Genomic DNA, 20,864 nt, shown 5'->3' on the forward strand with positions numbered 1-20,864 from the left:
TGACTGGGCTGCTAAAAGGCCAGTTGGTGGTGTACCATGGCTGAGGCAGGCTCCTTGTCTGCTCTGGCTCTGCACTGCTCCAGGAAGTGGCCAGCATGACCCTGAGACCCCCTAAGCACAGGTGTGGCCACAGCTCTGTGTATTGCCCCCTCCCCGAGCTCCAACTCTCATTGCTCAGGAACTGTGGTCAATGGAAGCTGGGGAAGTGGCACATTCAAGTGAGGGAAGCATGTAGAGACCCCTGGCCCTCTAGACTTGCTGGCTACTTCTAGCACTGTCTGCTTCGAGCTTGCACACTAAACACCCTTCTGAACTCCAGCTCCTTGCCCCAGGTCAAAAGCCTCTCCTGCACCTAGGCCTGCTGAGAGGAAGTGACAAGGGGGGCAGTTGCACAGGGGCCCCACTGTTTCCAAGGGCGCAATGGCAGCAGCCTGAGCTCTGGGCCCCTTTGAACTGCTGTGGCAGCACCGTTCCAAACAGCTGTGAGAGAGGGCCAGTGCCATGGTCCAAGCAGCACTAAAGACTGACTGCCCCAGGCTCTGCGCCTTCTCAAGGTACAGAGCCAGGCCCCGCTCCCACCTGCCCCAGGGCTCATAGTGGCTGTCAGCTCCACTGCCTGCACACTAACGCCCTTCCAGAGCTCGCACCTCTCATCTCCTTCCTCACCTCAACCCCTGGCTCCAGCCCAGAGCCTCCTTCCAGACCCTGAGCCCCAACATTTCTTGCCTCACCCCAGAGCCTGCAACCCAGCCCTCTGCCCCAGCTCTGAGCCCCCTCATACATTCTGAACTCCTCAGCCCCAGCCTGGAGCCCACATCTCCAATCAGACCCCTGTTCCTCCTCCCACAGCCGAATCCACTGTCCCAGCCCAGAGCTCCTCCCACTTTCCAAATCCCTTGGCCCTAACCCTGAGCTGCACTCCAAACCCCTCATTCTCAGCTCCCTTGCACAGCTTGTACCCACTGCCAGAGTCCTCAACCAATTCTATACCTCAAGCCTTGCCCCAGCTTGAAGCCTCCTCTACACACACACACACACACTCCAAACCTCTTGGCCCCAGCTTGGAGCCCTCTCCTGCACCCCAGGCCTCTCATCGCCATCCCCACACCAAACCCTTCAGCTGGAGCCCACACCCCCTCCTACACTCTGAGCCCCTCAGCCACCAGCCCTGGACCTATTCCTGCACCCAAACCCCACAGCCCCAGCACACCACAGAGACTGCACAGCGAGAACGGATAGTTTGGTGGTTAGAGTATTGGCCTTATAAGTTCAGTCCTTGAAGGGGCCTTTCAAGGTGCAGACGCAGGTTGGATTTAAAAAAAAAAATCTGTGAGGGGTGGTGATAGGTCCTGCTGTGCGTGCAGGGGACTGGACTTGAGGACCTCTGGAGGTCCCTTCCTGCTCTATGAGACATGTATGTTTCACCCACCCCAAGCCACAGCCCTCTTCTACATCCCAACACCCAGCTCCAGCTCAAAGCCCCTCCTGCACTCTGGAGCCCTTTCCTGCACCCCTCATCCCCTGACCCACTCCTGGAGCCTACTCTCCCAGACAGAGCCCTCAGCCTGTCCTCTGTCCAAGCCTCGTGACTGAGTGAGTGAGGGCAAGCAACAGTGGGAGTGAGGACTGAACCTTGAAGAAGGGGCACGGAAGGGTGTTTGGTTGTGTGTGATTGGAGAGTTGGCAATCCTATTGTTGCTGTGTTTTAAAGTGTCTAGTGGGAAGCACAGTGGCTGGGCTCTCCTGGAGCTCCAGAAGTCTTTTGTCTCCCACAGCTTTTCTCTTAGTGATGGTTGACTCTGCAGTAGCACCTACTGCTGAAAACTAGTAATATCCCAAGCTATCACTTTAAGTGTGAAACCTTTCCTGGTCCTGCTTGTGTAACACCGACAAATCCCAGTGGTCAGCAACTGGGATTAAACCTGGGATGTCTAGAGCTTAATGCCTGCACCTGTACAGAATGAGCTAGGAGATGTGTCTCTCTTAGCAAGGTCATACTAGACTTATCAATCTCTAATGCAGGGGTGGGGAACCCCTGCCCCATGGTCCAGATCCAGACTGTGACCTGTCTGGATCTAGCCTCTGAGACTCAGAGCTCCCCTCCCTGACCCACTGTGGGGTGTGGAGCCACAAGCCTCTGACTGGAGTCGGGCAGAATGGGGCTGGATGCAGCCTATGGGCTCTGCCTGGGGGCGGAGCATCAGGAGCAGGCACCATGTGGTGTCATTGCCGCTAACTCCTGTTCCCCCAGCCAGGGAAGGGGAAGGACAGGGGAAGTGGCAGTGGTGCCTGGAGGATGGTGCCAGCGAGCAGTGGAGTAGGGGGTGGAGTGCCAGGTGCATGTGTCTGCATGGTGCTGCCCAGGTAAACTGCAACCCTGTCACCCAGACCCCACACCACCAGCCTGCTCCATGCATTCCCCTCCTGCCCAGACCCCTACCTCTCCTGGTCAGACCCACAGCCCACTCCTGAACCTCCCTCCTACTGCCCACTCCTGAACCCCACTCCAGCCCACTTCTGCGCTCCTCTTCTGCCTAGATTCCCCCCAATCCCCAGGCCATTCCTGCACCCTCCCTCCCCTCAGGCCCACACCCCAAGCTCACTCCCTGGAAGCCCCTTCTCACACTGAACTCCTCATTTTTGGCCTCATCCCAGAGCCGAGAGGGGCCCACACAATGAACTAGCCCTGGGCCCCCTAAGCTCTGAGGCTGGCGTGTAAGGGGGATGTCCCCTTTTTGGTTGTTTTGTTTCAGTGGGGGACCACGTCAGTGAGGGCTGGCGGGGACAGGGGGAGAGGTTGTGTGATTGTTTTGTTTTTGGCTTCTCACTTGTATGGTCCCCAACTGATTTTTCTGAGGGTCAGGGGCCCTGACCCAAAAAAGGTTCCTTGCCCCTGCTCTAATGCCACACCAAAAAGGCATGGGTTTCACTGACAGGGTAAGGGACTCTGTAGTCTCATCTGGACCTACCTCAGTTAGGGTATGTCTATACAACAATTAAAAACCCTGTGGCTTGCCTATGCCAGTTGACCTTAGCTTCTGGGGCTTCAGCTAAGGGGTTGTTTGAGCCCCAGCCACTCAAGCCCAAGCCAGGCAGCACAACCAGTTTTAAATTGAGTATAAACAGACCTTCTGTCTACAGCCAGACAAAAGGTTAGGATGAATTATACCTCTGTTTTATAGAGTGGCCTGCTTTGTCTCCCTCTTTCTCCGTCTCTCTGTTTTGATTCTTGTGAGTTGTTGTTCTGAGTTCTGAGCAATAAAGTGGTGTTATGCTGCTACGTTCCAGCAAGAGTATTTTATACAGTCATCTAACTTGTCTGCATGTATGTCGTGAATGTAACACAAATAAAATCTGGACCTTGATTGCATAATTGGGGCCAAAACTTTTGTTGTCAGAAACTCTCTGTAGCAGGGTTGACTTTCTGCCAGAGCGTCTCCTACTAGTCTCACTGGGAACTAGTTCTGACTGTAGGAGTGCACCGCCTTCTGGCCAATGTCTTGCCCATCATCTTTTTCCTCCACCCTCTCCCTGTGGGCCCACATAGTGCCTTGGACCATGGTGTCTACTTCAGGACACTGCCCTCTAGCAGTGCCAACTACTCCGGTCTCTCTTCCTCTTCTGGCATATCAGCAGTCTTCAGTCTTACATTTGCCACCATGGCCAAGGCTTAGCTGCTCACCTCAAGGGCAAGCTGTAATCTATGACAGCTAGACAGGGTGGAAGTGGGACACCCTGGCCTACCCACTCGACTCAGAGACCCTCTTGCAGCAGCCTTTGCCTGTCCTTCTTTGGTCTTCTTTTCTGCTCACATTCCCTAGGCCCACTACACCATAATCCTTTACACCATTGTGGTCCTTGGCCGTGTCTACACTAGCCCCAAACTTCGAAATGGCCACGCAAATGGCCATTTCGAAGTTTACTAATGAAGCGCTGAAATGCATATTCAGCGCTTCATTAGCATGCGGGCGGCCGCGGCACTTCGAAATTGACGCACCTCGCCCCGACGGGGCTCCTTTTCGAAAGGACCCCGCCTACTTCGAAGTCCCCTTATTCAGCTACTTCGAAGTAGGCGGGGTCCTTTCGAAAAGGAGCCCCATTGGGATGAGACGCGCGGCGGCGAGGCGCATCAATTTCGAAGTGCCGCGGCCGCCCACATGCTAATGAAGCACTGAATATGCATTTCAGCGCTTCATTAGTAAACTTCAAATAGGCCATTTGCGTGGCCATTTCGAAGTTTGGGGCATGTGTAGACACAGCCCTTGTGTCAAAGCCTACAACCTGGCAGGTATCAGGCCGAAGTCTCTCTCCCTCTCTGCTCCACAGCCTGCTCTAGCTAAGGTACTTCTCCCAGTGAACCAGTCCTGCACCTCTCTGGTCAGGAACTAACTGCCCAGTGTTTTGCTGAGCAGCTCATTATAAACAGGACTATCCCAGTAAACCAGCCCAGTAAACCATCCTCTGAGTGACTCCCTATGAGTCTTTTCCTGATTGGCTAGGACTCTGAGAAGGCCACCTGAAGCCTATTTTAACCTCTCCCAGACAGAGTGGGGCAGTCCCCTCACTAAATTTCCCCTTAATTTGAATGTTGCTTTTCAAAAGAAATATGAGTTTAAAATCCCTGTATTTCTAACTCAGTGAAAGCCAGAAATGCTATGCCACCCACCAGAATAAATTGCTGAAAGTAACTTTTCCCTTGTTTCTAAGACAATCATAGGGTGGTGGTGATGGCTGTGGGGAGGGTTAGTAAAATCACATAGCAGCTGAGAATTCGTGCACTGTCCTAGCCAACTTAAATCTCAAAAACGTCAAGTTCAGTTCTACAGCTAATACTTTCTGCTGCATTTTATCTGTTTATTACTCTTAATTGTGTGATTTTTCAATGTAGACTGTATACCCTTCAGCAAGACAGTGTCTTTTACTCCTCTTCTGTTCAGCAAAACTCCTAGCAGAGTTTTGGGTGCTCAGATGTAATAAACAGACCCTTCTAACTTTTAAGTCAGTGCTAAATTTAGCATATCATCATCTCCCATCTCTGATTCCATGCTTGTACGTTTTTTCATGACACAGCTCGGTGTTGGAATTTTGGGATGCTGCTACCTGATAAATATATAACCACCACATGTTATTGGTTCCATCAACAAAATTCATTTCTCTGTCTTAATTCATGAACAACAGGAAGGAAAACTGGCATGTAATAGCATATTAGCATTGGGCACTTCTCTAAGAACACAGAATGTGACTAAAAAAACTAACTGCATGATTAAAAGAAACCAGATTTTGATTTTTTTAGGACAACTTGCTGAAAACATAAACATGGCTGCTGATTAAATTTACAGTCAGCATCAAGAAAAGCAAAGCCAAAAGCTGATGCATGTCGAACCACAAACAAGACGTATGCTAAAATGTTGAAACACAAAGCATGCGAATATTTTCATTGTCTAATACCTGCTGTGTTCCTTCATTGGGTGGTATTAGGATGACTTTATTTGTGCCAGCAGCTTCTGACTAGAAACAAATACAGTTAAACATTTATTAACTGAAACACGGTAGTTTGGATGACTTGTTAAGCAAAACATAACAAATCTTTCAATAGATGCTTTGCAGGTTTCAGTGATACTTTTAATTCCAATTATCTGTCATTTTGTCTGAGTGCATTTTCTGCTAAAGGCTTGTGTCTTTTTTGTTTGGGTGGAATTTTTGTTTCTTTTCAACGTAGAATGAATACCTGGTGCTGTTTTGTTTGTTTTTGTTTTTGCACGTGAAGGACTTTTTTAAGATTAGAAATTCAGGTGCTGTCCGCCCTGGAAGATGCTATAGTGATTTGGGAACTAGTTCAATTATAACATTACAAGAGTTAGAGAGGCTGAATAAAGAAGAAAAGGTCAGATCTGGCATTTGTCCAGTCTGCGCAGTACCACTCTAGATGCACAGTGTAGGTAGAAAAGTCACTTAGCAAGTCAATGGGTGATACCCCGGGGGCAGAGATATATGGCAATAAAAGACCTGTGGCACAGATGTGGCTGAGTCTGGATCGGCTAAAGGCTTGCTGGGCTTGGGCTGCAGGGCTATAATACTGCAATGCAGGGCTGGAGCCAGACTATGCAACTTCCCTGCTTGCTGGATATCAGAGCTCAGGCTCCAGCCTGAGGCCTGGGAGCCTGTCAACTGAGCCAGATGACCTGCCAGCCTGACGGTCTTTTCGTGCATCAGTTCTATGCAATACCACTGAGCTCCAGTACAAGGGAGAAACACAGTATGGCCAGAGAGCTGTTGAGCTCTGGTGAGCTCTAGCTCTTGGAACAAGGGGCCAACCACAACTTTTACTCACATGTAATCAATGGGCCAAATCCTAAGACATGTTGAAGCATCTGCAACTCACTATTAGCAGCTTTTGGAGTTAGATCCAATATAACTAGCCATATATGTAATAAAGTGAAAACTTACAGACACTTTTCACTATAGTAATTTAAAAAATAAAATGTTTGAAAAATAAACACATCTGTAAATAATCCAAGATCACCTTCCTCCTAAATTAAATATGAGAGGATTCTGGTGCTGAGCAAGGTATCCCATGCCTGGATCCATGCATGTAAACTAAGCAGCAATCTTGAAAGAAGTGGAAACATCAAATTTTACTGTGTAAAGGCCAGATTCTGCCCCCATTCACATTCATGAAGCTCCCTGGATTTGCACAGGTGTCACAGAGCAGAATTTAACATATCATGCAAAGGAGCACTTCTGTGAAAGCCTTGCTGTACAATAGGACAAGGAGGAAGGAAAGTTTCATCACACCCACCTGATTTTCTCTGCTGCTGCTGTTTTCATTCCCCATTGCGATGCAAGAGGCCCAGTATTACACAGTAAGCCAGATAACTGGAAGAAAGGAAAAACTGTAAAATTGCCTTTATATAACCAAGGGATCTGAAACTTTACCCTGCCTCCTCGTCCTTTTTTCTCCTAAAGTTAAGGCTCATCATAATCTTCATCTCAAACACATCATGGAAAAATAGTTTTCTAAGGGTTCCTTCTGTGATACTCCTCCCTGACCTCTTCTTCAACATTGTTTTTGCTAAAGCTGGCAGACTCTCTTCTCCTCTAAATACAATTTTGTTGCTATGTTTTTCAGTTACCACAAGCAAACTGCATATCATCTGAGTGGCAATGGATTTTCCTTGCCAAAGTTGGTTCTGATGGACAGCTCAGTTGAAACTTCTTGGTTTCAATTCTATTCAAATTATGTTTAAAATTCTTATACTACCCTGAATTCATACAGAGTCTCGAACTGTAACATTAAATCTGTCCACTTATTACATTAGAAGAAATTTCAATTTTTCCTTCAAGCTTTAAATAAAGGCACATGGCTTTTACATCCGTCACACTACATGGAGTCTCATCCTGCTGTCCTCACTCAGGCAAAACATGACTTACACGTAATGGGCCTCAATATGATTTCATACTTGTTTCACACAAACAGGCCTAATCTTCATTTCTACCCATTTTGTACCACTGTTACTTCATTGATTATTCCTCAATTCCAGAATTTAAGCCCAACGTTGGTTATTATGTTTATTTTGCTCAGTAAAAAGGTGCAGAATAGTCTACACAGATAACAAACAAGCTAACAAAAGGGTGGAATTGTTCTCTATTTAAGGGTTGTGATCAGCTGATTTCCTAACTTATCAATTCACTACCCTGACTGACTGATTCAGAACTACTGTGCAGGTTATGTTCAGACTTTCCAGGAGTTTAAAATGCAGGTGTTAATATTCCCTAAGAAACTCTACATCAGAATATTACAAATAAATATTCTCTTTACTTTTTCCTTATGATGAAATTCTAAATTATTGGCTTAAATCTGCTCTCATGTGCTGGGAAAAAAGCAAAAGCAGCTAATTAAAATCAATGGAACTATAGGGATGAACAAAAAGAATTAGGTTCTACTTGCCCATAAAATCACTCAAGTTTCTAGGTAACATATTTCAGAGGGGTAGCTGGGTTAGTCTGTAACACCAAAAGCAACAAACTCAGAAGTCATAGGACTGCTTGTTGTTTTATAAGTATCTAAGGTATTTTATTATCATGTCAGAGTATAATTTTTTTTAAAATGGAGGTTTTAAAAAATGTTATTTGGTGCTACACTTATGTATAGTGCTTGAACCTGCTCCCACGAGCACAGTATTAAGCCCATAGGGCAGGGGTGGGCCAAAAGCAGCCCGTGGACTGGATATGGCTCACCAGAGTCAGTTCCTGGTGAGCCACCAAACACTATGTGCTTGTGCACCGGTACAGCTTCTTGCAGCTCCTGTTGGCCATGGTTTGCTGTTCATGGCCAATGGAGGCTCTGAGAAGTGGTAGCCCAGACCATGGCATCTGGTGGTCCTTCAGGGGTTAACCCTGTTGAGCTGCATCTGGCCTGTGGATCACTTATTACCCACCTGTGCCTCAGGGTATGTCTCCATAGCAAAGAAAACTCTGCAGCTTGCCTGTGCCAGCTGACTTGGACTAGCCCAGTTCAGGCTTTGGGGCTGTTTAATTGCTGTGAAAACTTCTGGGCTTGGGCTAGAGACCTAGCTCTGGAACTCAGGAGTGTGAAGGTCCCACAGTTTAAGTTCCAGCCTAAGCTTTGAAGCCTACACTCCAATGAAACTGTGCCACAAGCATGGGTAGTGGGTGGACCAACAGCTGAGGGAGGCAAGCCCTCATCCTTGCCCCTTCCACCTGAGGCCACGCCTCTGCTGCTCAGGGCCCTTGAGGGAGCCAAGCCCCCTCCCCCATGCTATATGGGCAGGTCATCCATTGAAGTGGGAAGCATGCATCCCCAGCCTTCCCCTGTCCAGAGAGCTTGGGGAGGGCGGTTAGTGCATGGTGGGTAGACCCCTCACCCTCGAGCACAGGCAACACCTAGCCCCAATCTCCCTGACCCAAGAGGCCTGGTGGCATGGCCCCAGCCTCAGCACAGTGGAATCCCAGGCAGCCCCAGCAGACTGGAAAAGCCATGCTTAATGGAAAAGGAGGAGATCACTAGGAAAGGGGCCTGCCAGGCAGTTGCCGTCTCCTGCCTCTCATACTTGCCACTCATGCCCACAGGCTGAGCCCCACAAGCCCAAGTCAGCCATCGGCCAGCCATCAGTTTTTCTTCACTGTCTAGCATACACATATTCTACATGAGTACTAGGAATTCTAGGTTTTTCCTGTTGATGTTACAGTCAAAACTCCCCGTGGTTTCAAAAGGGGCAGGATCTGGCTCCAAGATCTTCCCAAATTTCAGGCTAGATTCTCCTGAGAGATAAAGTGTCTCACCACAGACTGGGGAAAGCTCTCAACTTCCATTAAAATTAATAAGAGTAGAGGATGTTGAGTTTCATGATTTTGCCATCTGAAATGGAAACCCCACCACATGACAAGAAAAAACACCCATCAAAAGTGATCACTCCATATCTGGCCTCTCAGTCCTTATCCTCCAAGGAAACATGCACAACACCTTCAAAAGATGAGCCTGGATTTTAAAATTCATAATTTTGCTAGACACTAAAAGTCATTAATTGCCTAGAGACTCTGGATTTATGATTTACTACAACAATCTATAACCCACTAATCAGCCTCCCCTCCAACCCGATGACTAGAGAGGTGTAAATGGGGCTCTTCACCTTTAATGGTCCACTGAAATGTGTACTAACAATTTATGCCAAACAATCTGTTCCACCATGTATTTTGCTGTGACATGCTGAATATATTTCCTAGAGCTGAAGAAGACCTCAGTATAAATTGGAAAGCTTGTCCATCTCACCAGCAGAAATTGGTCCAATGGAAGATATTACCTCACCCACCTTGCCTGCTTAAACAACTACCCTAAGACACTATGGACATTTCAATTCCTTCCACAAGGGAAGACTTTGGTGACTTTTCCACACTGGTGAAAAATGCTTTGTCTATTCCCATAATTTGTTCTGTGGCAGGAAACAGCTAGCTCTGTATTCAGATAATGCTGAGATTGTGACACTAAGGGTGTGTCTACACCGCAAAACTGCTACTCTGAAACAATTTTGAAATAGCAGATGACTTATTTCAAATTCTGAAAACCTCATTCTGTGAGGATTAGTGCCTATTCTGAAATAGATATTTTTGGAATAGGGTCTGTATAGACAGAGAATGGGGGTTATTTTGAAATAAGCTATTCTGGAGAAGTTTATTCCAAAATAACACTGCTGTGTAGATGTAGTAGTAGAGTGTTTCCTGGAGCTCTAATCCGAAATAGGCTGTTTTGTAGGTGGACATGCTAATTTGGAATAAGTTCTGCTTATTTTGGGGCTTCCCTGTAGTGTGGACATGTTATTTCGGAATAATAACTCCAGAATGAACTATCCCAGAAGAACTCTGTATTGTAGACATGCCCTAAATCACAAAGCTTGGAAGTCTGAAGTCAAATCTCCCAAGTCTGCCCTTTAATGGATGTTCACAGCAAGCGCATCCATGGGAGACGTACACACCTGAGACCACAGTTTAGTCCATTGGTCTTAACTGAGACCTTCATTTTGTTTTTTTTCTCCCTTCAGCTTTATGAATCATCATGAATCATCCATCAAGAACAAAGCTGTGGGCTCCATACTTCCCCTTCTTTTGTCCACTTGCATCATGTTAGTGTTGTTTAAAATTTCTTTTAGGAGAAAGTCACATATTTTCAGAATACCTTGCAAGACTTGTTTCAGTGCTTCAGTACTGTTTAGCACAGGAACTACTACTAATGGAGACCAAAACTGTACTGTACTATTAAAACCAAAAATTACAGTGTTGCTCACAGGACCTTATTAGAATATACAGCACTTAAGGTACATGCAAATGAAACAGACATATATGTACTAAAAAATCTAATAACTAACTCCTGACAAAGAAATTTTTGTTTCCTTGCTATATAAAGCTGTCTTGGCTCCTCATTCTTTATCTAGTAGTTAAAACAAATCTGCCATAAATAAGTAGTAAAAGCAAAATCTCTCCAGGCTTGAAATTAATAAGTGAAGTGTACATTACTGAGTTAAGACATTTTTGCAAATTAAAATATAATTCCAATGGATTTAGTATATCCAATTCCATACCAGTTTAAAAATATTTCCTCGGTGCAAGTCACGACTCTGGTCTTAAACTGTGTGTTCCTTCTGAACATTTTCATATTTATTTTGATGTCCTGTGAATATTAAAGACTTGCTAATAATACATATCTCAGGTGATACATTAAATATCAGTTCAGTTAAAATACAGTTTACCTCTCCTATGTTCCTTAACTGGTGGAACAATTTTAAATAAAGAATTTTAATAATGAAATGCAATTTAACATGTCACATTTCAAAAAGTAGCCGCTAGTACAAAGCTGACCTGGTAAATCTTTTCTGGTGTACGATAAAACTAGTTGTGACCTTAAATAAAGAGAATATTTTATTTTGCACTTACATTCCAAGTTTAAGTCTGGCTGCTCTGGAACTATTGACACTTCAGACTGTGTCTTTAAACCACTCTTTTCAACTGCACCTCACAAATCTCCACCTCTTTTTCTGCCTCCTCCTCCTCTCAGAGTCATATGAAATGCAGGCTTTACTTCAGTGACACACCCACTTCAATTTATACTTCAACCAGTTGAACAAACAACTCTGCCTCTGCCCCAGGCACAGAAGAGAATCAGTTAGCCTCTCCCTCTCTCTCTCTCCATACTGTTCAAATGAGAGACCATTAGGGATTTGCAATTTCATAAAAAAGTAACTTTATTACACAAATACCATCACAACTTGTAATGCTTCTCTATCTATAAACACTAGCACCACACCTTACATTCAAGATTTGCTCCGGGTGAACCCATATCAACATTAACCATCTAACAGTTTGCTTTAATAGACAAATCAATATTTTCACTTGCTTGCTTATTTGTACTTTTTAAGTTTCTCTTTCCTTTTCTGCCACTGCAATCATGGCCACCTAAGAGTGTTTACTGCCAAAGGTCGGAGTTCTGGCACAGGCTGTGTGTTGGAGTAATTTTCCAAGGAATTATCTTGAAAGGTGGAGGCCTATAACAAAAGCTATTTGAAATGTGATGGTACAAGAAGAACCAGTTTTAATGTGAGCTAATTTGCTATTTGCTATTATTACTGCTTGCTGTCAGTTTGCAGGAACTGTACACAAAAACGTTGTCTGCAAAAGCAGCTGACAAACAAAGCCAGTGACTTTCTCATGTTAGAACTGAAAGTGATTAACCCAAGCAGTGGCTCTCGCCGGTGCCACATGGCATGACAAACTGTCATTTACAGTATTTTGAGGAATTGCACTACTAACTCTTGTGCTATTGAATACACAGTAGTTATAGAATAAGTGGTAGACTTTCATTGGGTAGCTCTCAGAAAATGCTTTGTCTTATATTTACAACTGAATTCATCTTGAGAGGATTTTACAAGACCCTGATTCTTAAAATATACAATTTAACAACTTTATGTATATGAATAAGCGTGACTCAACAAAGTATCTGCAGGATGAAGACCCAAATGAATTCCTTTGCTTCTGTACCATTTTCATTAACTATATACTGGAGTTTTTTCTGTCCCCAACTTTAACTACTACATGCTTTGCACAGCTATGCACTGGAGAAGTTTCCTGGTACAGGCATAAATGACTACATTCCCAGCTCTCTTTGGAAACCCTGGCATGTGCTCAGGGTGGAGTTTGTAATGGTTCTGTAGCATATAGCACAGAGGTTTTCAACCAGTGTTCTGTGAGAACTGCCCAGTTTCATCGATTTCCCCTTGCTGTGGTTCTTTGCAGAGCTACCGCAGGAGAAAACTGATAACCCTGTGCTAGCTGGGGCTCAAGCAGCAAGACAGCCTGAGTCCCAGCTGGCACCAGGTTCCTCAGTTTACTTCCCTCCCCAGCTATGGCTCTTTGTAGAGCTACTGTGAGGGGAAATGCCGACCCTGCAGGATTATGTTCGTGACTGGAGGGAGCTGAAATGCTGCTTCCCAGCCTGAATGAGAGGGCAGAGATCTGCCCCTACTCCCTGCTGTGGCAAGGGGCAGGGAGGGAAGGCGGGAGCCTGCTGGAGGTGGGACTTGGTTCAAATGCTGTGCCCTGGCTCCAATGGGCGGGCCGAGAAGAAGAGCCTGTTTTCAGTGGCTACTCAACATCCCTAGTATGGCGTTGAGCAGATTTTGAAAATGTGCCTATGCTTGTGATCTAAAACGATATTCTCTGTGGTGGATTTGAAGCATTAATGCATTTGATCCCTGTTTAGGTTGCTGCATGCACTACTATGCTGCAAACCTCTCTAGTAAGACTGTAACCAGAATGAATGTAAGTAAATGACATTTAGGAGCAATCGATTCAGCTGAAAAAAGTGGCTGTGCCATGGAATTGTCTCACTGAAGTGTGCCGTGTTACTGAAAAGCTTGGGTACCACTGATTCAGTGCATTGGGATTCGGTATCCCAGCTCAGAGAGAGCTCCGGATGATCTGCCCTAACTTTGAACAATAAAACACTGATCTGGCTCTTCATGGGAGCCTACAAACTGGAGGGAACAAGACTGGCTTAAAACTACCTTTCCCCTGGATGCCATCTCCTGATTTAGGTCTTGTAAAAGTGTATTTTATCAAGTTGAAATTTGGGTTCTCACTGTACCCGACAATGCCCCCTTTATTTATTTATTTTTAGTTGGGCTGCCATAATGTCCACTGTTGGCTGCTAATCAAGTTACCTAAAATGCATGCGTGAGCCCTTTCTCTTGACTTGTAAAACCAAGGCATCCTTCACACATGCCCAGGGAATGTACACCAAGCCAGCACATGGTAATGCCCCACCTGTCATATTAATATGCGTAAACCCAACTAACAGAAATTGGGGAAGGTGCCTTGCAAAACATAACTTGTTCAGGACCAGCTATGGAGCGTATGGGGGGTATATCAACCTTTTGTTGTTCATGATCCAGACCCTTTTTGTATTTGGTATCAGGATCAGAATATATGCAAAGCAGCATTCCTTTGTCTGGCCAAACTGTAAATATTTGCACAGCCTTTATGCAGCAGTTTATTATTGCCAGAAATATGACTGATCTGAAAGGTGGCTGGAGTGGCATAAGGACTTAGATGGCTATGTACTAAGATGCAGCAACTGCACTCCTTGGAGCTATTCCAAAACAGCTTTCAGTGTATTTGAGGCCATCAAGAAAGTAAACAATGTTGTAGTTTTGGAGGAGCAGCCTGCCAGGCACAAAAGTTACATATCATTTGGCTGATTCTGCATATTTGTAAAAGGGGATTTGGAAATCAGTCTTAGCATATTAGTCCTTGGTAAACTTTAAAGGTCCATAGGCTATGCAGGTATCGTGACTTGCAGAGGAGCACAATAGTCGTTGACTAAAATCTATATGGGAAAGGGTTAGCACGGGTAATTTTACTTTAGAATATGAATACCATCAAAGGAGGATGAGATACCTTTTTTTCCTTAATGCCACAGGGACTGGTACTTTGAGATAAGGGGATTAAATTGCAGAATTCTATAGAAATACTGAGCATGAAGTTATTCACCTGCTATGCTCAGGTAGGGCACAGTACAGGGGTGTGTTCAGAAGAGAGGTAATTTTAGTGTTGTATAATCTTAATGTAACTACTACAGAAACAGTCTATTTGCTTTCTGTATTGTAATAATATCTTGGAAGCCGACAAAGAGCTTAATTCTAAAGTTGCTTCCAACCCTAATTTCCTGTTGCACACACCAACTAACAACAGCAAGGCTAAAATCTAGGGAGAAATTCCATATACCTCTCTTCCTATAATAGATATTTCTGGGTTATTCCAAAAGTGCACATATGGATGACAATTGATATTGCTCAGCAGCTTTGCCAGCTGGATCCACTGTGAAAACTGCAGAATTATATTGTTGCCTAGCAACCACAACCAGAACTAGTTTTTAAAGAGAAACCTATGAATTCATTTTTGTTACGCCTCCTCCAAATGGATTACAATCTGCATTTGTCCACCATGGTCTCTACAGGAACTACGGGGTTGATGCCTGTGGACAGATGGAAACATGCAGAGCCACCTGCCCCTCCCCCGCAGGAATCAATGCCGGACATGCCGCCACTTCAGGGAGTGGCAAAAAGCCACGGTGGGTGAACCTGCCTTAACCCTGTTGAGCCACTAACCTGGAGCTGCCTGTGCCTGGCCTGAGCCCTTGTCCCAGTCCTGCACCCCAACCTGTTGCTCAAATCCCAAACCCCTCCTGCAACCCAACCTCCTGCCCCAGGCTTACCTAGAGCCCCTCCTACATTCCCAACTTCTGACTAAAGATCTGGACATGCACCCTCCTGATACCTAAACCCCTGCCTCCACCTGGTGCAAGTGACTGAGGATGGGAGAAATAGAGGGAGGGAAGGAGGCTGGAGTAAGTAGGACAGAGCCTTGGCGAAGGGGTGGGGCTGGAGCTGGGTCTCAGAGAAGGAGAAGGGAAGAAGACGGGGAAGATTTTTTGGGGTTGAGGTACATCCTGGATTGCATTTAAATTCAAAAAGTCAGTTTGGATGCCTCCGTGTAATGAGTGTTATATGTTTTGGACAAATGTACAGGTTGAATCTCTCTAATCTGGAAATCTCTCATTCAGCAAATGCCATAATCCAGAATGATTTTAGTTAGCTAGACGACCATTTATCATGGCTGTGGACAAGTTCCTGTGGTCCAACAAAATTTGTCTACAGCCACCAGTCCTGACTCTCAGTGTTCTGTGCTGTTATTTCACTGTAATTGACTCCTAAACATCTTCTAAGGACCGTAAGCAGTGGAAGTGTTGGTAATATGCCAGAAAATACTGACCTCCAGTCATCCGGCAAACTCTCTCATCTGACATCAGTCAGGCCCCGACAATGCCGGACGAGAGAGGTACAAGCTGTACTTCCCATTTCTTCTCTTCAGGGATTTTTGTTTGTCAGATTAAAGCAAAGGATCTGCCTTTTAAAAATGACACTAGAATTATTTAGTAATAATTCTAAATTGCGACATGAATTGCAATATTTAAGAATTCTAGAACAAAATTCTGTCTACCTCTGCATCTAAGGTTTTGTACCTGAGTAAGCAGATAAACCAGCTGGGTGGCACCAGGAATGGTGAAGAGTATCCAGGCTTCATGATCTCTTGTGTCCTTTCCATAGTAATTTATGAAAATACCTCAACCCCGAATTATAGCATTACACACCTATGATTATATAAAGAGGTACAGTCACAGTGCCTGTTGGGGTGGGTGTGACCATATGTTAAATACACAACACTTGGTAGAAAATAAAGGAACTGAATTCCTAAACATAGTTGAGGCAAAGGTTGGAAGAATATTGGAGGAGAGCACCTCGGCATGCTGGACAGCAAAGTTTTGAGCTGATAGATTGGTTCCCAGTATCTGCTGACTCCTGGGCCACACTGAAGGCTGGAGTATTTTCCTCCCAAACTACATCAAGTGGAACAAAGTGGAGTAAAATCCACAGGGCCTGCAGATGATCTCAGTTATCTGCTGGCAGAAGGAGAAAGATGAGCTGCTGCTCTTTGGCTCACCACATCTCTAAAGCCAGATACAGAGTGGGGAGACCACACTTCATAAAAGCCACACATGGAGCGGTGCCAGGAATCTTTCATCTCCTGCCTAGTTCCAGGTTCTTCCTCCTCCCTGTGACTGCCCTGGCAGTAGCAGCTATAAAAATTACCTATTTCCTCTGCCCAGTGGCACTGCTGCTCCCCTCTCTGCTCCCTCCTTATTCCCAGAGAGCTCCAGAGCTGCTTGCAAGTTGAATTGGGTGATACTGTTAACAGCTGTGGAGGACAGTGAGGAGACAGGGAGCAAAGGATACTTGGAAAATGAGATTCCTTCCCCCTCTCTCTGAAGCTATACATACATCCTGATCCAGCTGCCAGCAGCTGCCTCTCCCTGCTTGAGGCTTGCAGCAATGTCTCGTCTTTGAGCTTCTGTCTCCCTGGGAGGCTGCAGTGGAAGAGCTCAACTACTGGGCTGCAGGACAACTCTTAATCCCTCCTTTGCTCTTCCCTATCACTCCCATGCCAGGGCCACAGAATTATTGGAGATAGTTCTTTGGCTTCTACAGAAGGCCTGCTGCACTGGGCTATTCATTTGGGGGATCTTATAGTTCTTTTGTGCTGGCCGCAAGATAGATAGGAATTCCCTTGGTGGTGTACATCCTTCCATATCCCACCCAGCATCATCAAAAGCAGAAAACTTAGCCTGAAATTTCCTTGCAATGGGAGGAGCTCAAATTAGCCAGCAAAGGAAAGAAGCTTGTACTAACTAGTTGAAAGCCACCCTGTCAGGACAGAGTTATGCAAGAGAATAACGAGGGGGCTATTCAATCAATGCCTGAAGACAAATGTTGTTTTGAAAAAAACCCACAACCTACCAAACAGTCCACAGAGAAACAATATTCTCCCTCCTCGGAGTGCACTGGTTCTTTTAATATCAGAGGGTTGAGGGCAGAGCACCAAAGAGGCCCCTCACTCCAACAGGATTAAGTGCCTCTCAAACTCGGATGGTAGCCGTCAGACCAGGACTTTGGTGCAGGCTCCAATCCAAGTGCAAACAATAGCTCAAAAGAACCATCATCAACTCTGTCAGTTGAGCCAGTAGCCCATCTGGGAGAGTCTACTAGTTGTGGTGATATTCATTCTGAACTGATTCTAAAGACTCACCTCTCACAATGATGTAGAAGTCAGCTATTCTATGAACTAAAGTTTGGCAGTTTTCAGCAACAGAGTTTTGCAACCTTGTCCACTATTAAAAAGAGTATATTTTACAATAATTATGTTGAGTTCTAATAACACCTTTCACGCAAGGTTCAGCAGTGAACTATAAAGAAGTAGAATAGAGAAGGGGAAACAGAAGCACCGGCAGAGGGAGTGATTTGTCCAAGATTACAGGGCACATAAGGGTAAACTGGGAACTCAGGGCTAACTCCTTCTGCCCTGAATATTACTGCAGAGTGGGAACAGCTACGAACTCCGTCCAAAGCTGGGAGAGCAGACCATGTGCTGCAGGGAACAAGCAGCCCTGCAGCACCGCTCTTCCTAGTGCAGCCACATTGCATCAGTCTTGGGCAGAGAGTCCTCTTCTCTTTTAAGGCTGCAGGAGCTAAATTGGCTACTTGGGATTGCATCACACAGACTCTGCATGTAAGCAGTACAGTGAAAGGAGACAGAGAAGCCACTGCCATATAGCCACTTCCATTTATTTTATTTCCCACAGAAAACAGTTGACTAACACTGTTGATGCCTCCTCGGTGTAAACATTAGCGTTTAAAACTCTTGTGTAAATTATACACCTCGATTTCATCTTGATTACTATGATACAACTAAATGTAAGAACGCAAGTACTAGGTGAATTCAAAATATCAAGAAAAAAGTCACAAAGAGAGAACCTGAAGTAATTGTTATGATCTACTGGCTGGTTCTTAAATACATTATCACTTCCTAAAATGAAGCACTGCTTCATGTTTGTTCATGTGTTAGTGGCTTTTTTTAAAGGGTGATCTAATCACACGGTAATGAATAGTGAACCCAGGTCCCACTGTAGCTGAAGATAAAGTTGCTAAGCCAATCACTGTTGTCACAGATGGCACAAGCCTTCATCCTTCAGACAGACATGAGACCTAATCAGCTTCTCCTAATGACAGATTTAAACTCATAACACAGCACCTCATCCCCTGGGTCTGGCACTATTTATATTTATGTTATCATTTTCCAGTAACATAAACATACTGCTGAGCAGTGAGAAAGTCTCTAGTGTCAGCTCACCCTTCTTTAAAGTTGCATTTTAACATATGGATTTCACTACGATTAGGACACACACTGGGTCTGAGCTTAAATATGCTGTAACACAAACTTATATTTGCTTTGGGGAGAATGTCCCAGAGATTGGAAACCTTATTCAGCGAAAGTTCAGAGGCAGAGTTTAATGGTATGTAATGGATTTATTAAAACAGATACAGTAAAGTTGAGTGGAAGGCTGGAAAGAAAACCTTCAAAATGTGAAGAATAAACCGCCATAGTATTTTTCCTGAGTCTGCAAACAGGCTCTTAGAGGTGTGGACTTCCTCACAGCCATTCATCTTAACAGGACATTGGTGCTAAAGTCTAATGAAGTTGCTTTAAAATCAGGGGTGAAAGTAAAATTATTTTCTTCCTGGTATGGGGGAGTGGGAGGGGCATACACTAGCTGGGGGAGCACAACCCCCCCAAATACTCCCCTTCCATGTGACTCCATCTCACTCACAAATAAAGGTCCCCCACGTTTTTCCCTTCCCCTCCACCTTCTACCACACCTGCAGATAGAGGAGGAGGATATGGCAGCCAGAGAAGCTGCTGGCAGTTTGGCTGTTTTCCCCACTCTGTCCCTGCCAGTGGAGAACAGAGAAGAACCCCCAGCTCCACCCCATGCCTCTCCCAGAGCTACATCCAGCTCTGTCTACAGAGCAGCAGCCCTGCTGGAGGACAAGGCTGAGGGTTCAGCTCCTTCCCCGCTGGCAGAGGAAGCAGGAAAAGGAGCAGAATACTGCAGCTCCTCTGGCTGCCATACCACTCCCAGGTCCCCTTTCCACAGCCCCATTTTGCTGAGGGGCTACTGCTATACAGATGAAGCCAGAGGACAGACATCTTCATGGAGGAGCAGGGGGTGATACCATGTCTTTATGACACACCATACCAGCTATAAATAGCTGGAACAGCGTCCTGGACCTTGCCAGCCACTTTCTTGCTGATATGGTGCACTGAACGGGACTGGCTTACTTTCACCTCTGTTTAAATGCTGTATGAATGATTAATTGCTGACCTTTTAGAGAACAAAATGGGAAAGAAGATGACAGAAGCATGTAGAACAGGGTCAGCAACCCCTGGCACAGGTGCCAAGAGTAGCACACTTGCTGATTTTTATCAGCAAGCGAGGCGGGAGCTCAGCCCCACCCTTCCTCACCCATGCAGCCAGCAGCTTGCTCAAAGCCACGTCACCTATGGATTAACAAAAGACCACCACCTCAGCTGGGAAGCTCTACATCTTAATTTATTTATCAATGAAGCTGTTGTAAGTAGGAGTATTAATGACTTTTAAAAGTATCACCGGCACTCGGATCATACTTAGAGTTCAAAGTGTCAAATTTCGGCACTCCGCTTCGGAAAAGTTGCTGACCCTGCTCTACAAGACGGAATTGGTACAGGAAAGGAAAGACAGAGGTAGGAGAGAAAGGAGAGGCTACAAGAAAATGGAGGATAACTTAAAAGAAAGGTGCAGGAACAGAAAGAGGGCAAGCACAAAATTAGTTTTAAGTGAGGGTTGAATCAGGACGAGCACTACTATCAGGCCTGATGATTTTCTGCATGAGTAAACTCTGAAGATTTAAATAGTGAAATCTAATAAATATAAAAAGGAATTATACTTCTCTTAGAAATATCTGGGGTCCCTGTGGATAGGATGAAATCTTTTCATCTAAAATATGAGACTACACCTTGCCAATTCAGGCTACACTGAAGAAATCTCATGCTATGCTTTATTACAAGGCTTAAGACCACTTTCTGAAACTACTGCCATCTTCTCTATATTCAAAAAAATGTCTAAGGTTGCTGCAGTTAGAATATGAGCTTTGGGCTGGTAGTTCTACTTGTGAAAGGTCTGTTACAACCTGCAATTAAACATGTTTTGAAGCTAGTTTGATTAGAATGTCAAGTGTCACCAATGGTGAAAATATCCTGCTGCCTACTTTCCCTGGCTCTGGCAGTCTTGCCATGCTACTGCGAGAACAGATCAAGCTCCTGCAAAAGAAAGAAACTAAACGAAAATGTTTTACACCAACCATGAA

The 20,864-nt window shown here is 45.1% G+C and overlaps 1 protein-coding gene across 4 annotated transcripts in view; it reads right to left on the bottom strand.

Moving 5' to 3' along the window:
* Positions 1-20,864, bottom strand: part of TACC2 (transforming acidic coiled-coil containing protein 2) — a 200,898-nt gene that overhangs the window by 172,502 nt on the left and 7,532 nt on the right. For all 4 annotated transcript variants that reach the window (XM_075000517.1, XM_075000515.1, XM_075000516.1 and 1 more), the window contains exons 2-3: positions 6,800-6,876; positions 5,449-5,508 (exon numbers count right to left, since the gene is read on the bottom strand). In XM_075000517.1, coding sequence (XP_074856618.1) covers positions 5,449-5,508; positions 6,800-6,835 — 96 coding nt within the window. In that variant the 5' untranslated portion in view covers positions 6,836-6,876. The remainder of the gene's footprint in view (positions 1-5,448; positions 5,509-6,799; positions 6,877-20,864) is intronic.

The sequence above is a fragment of the Carettochelys insculpta genome, chromosome 7 (genome assembly GCF_033958435.1).
Source record: "Carettochelys insculpta isolate YL-2023 chromosome 7, ASM3395843v1, whole genome shotgun sequence".
Lineage (NCBI taxonomy): Eukaryota > Metazoa > Chordata > Testudines > Carettochelyidae > Carettochelys > Carettochelys insculpta.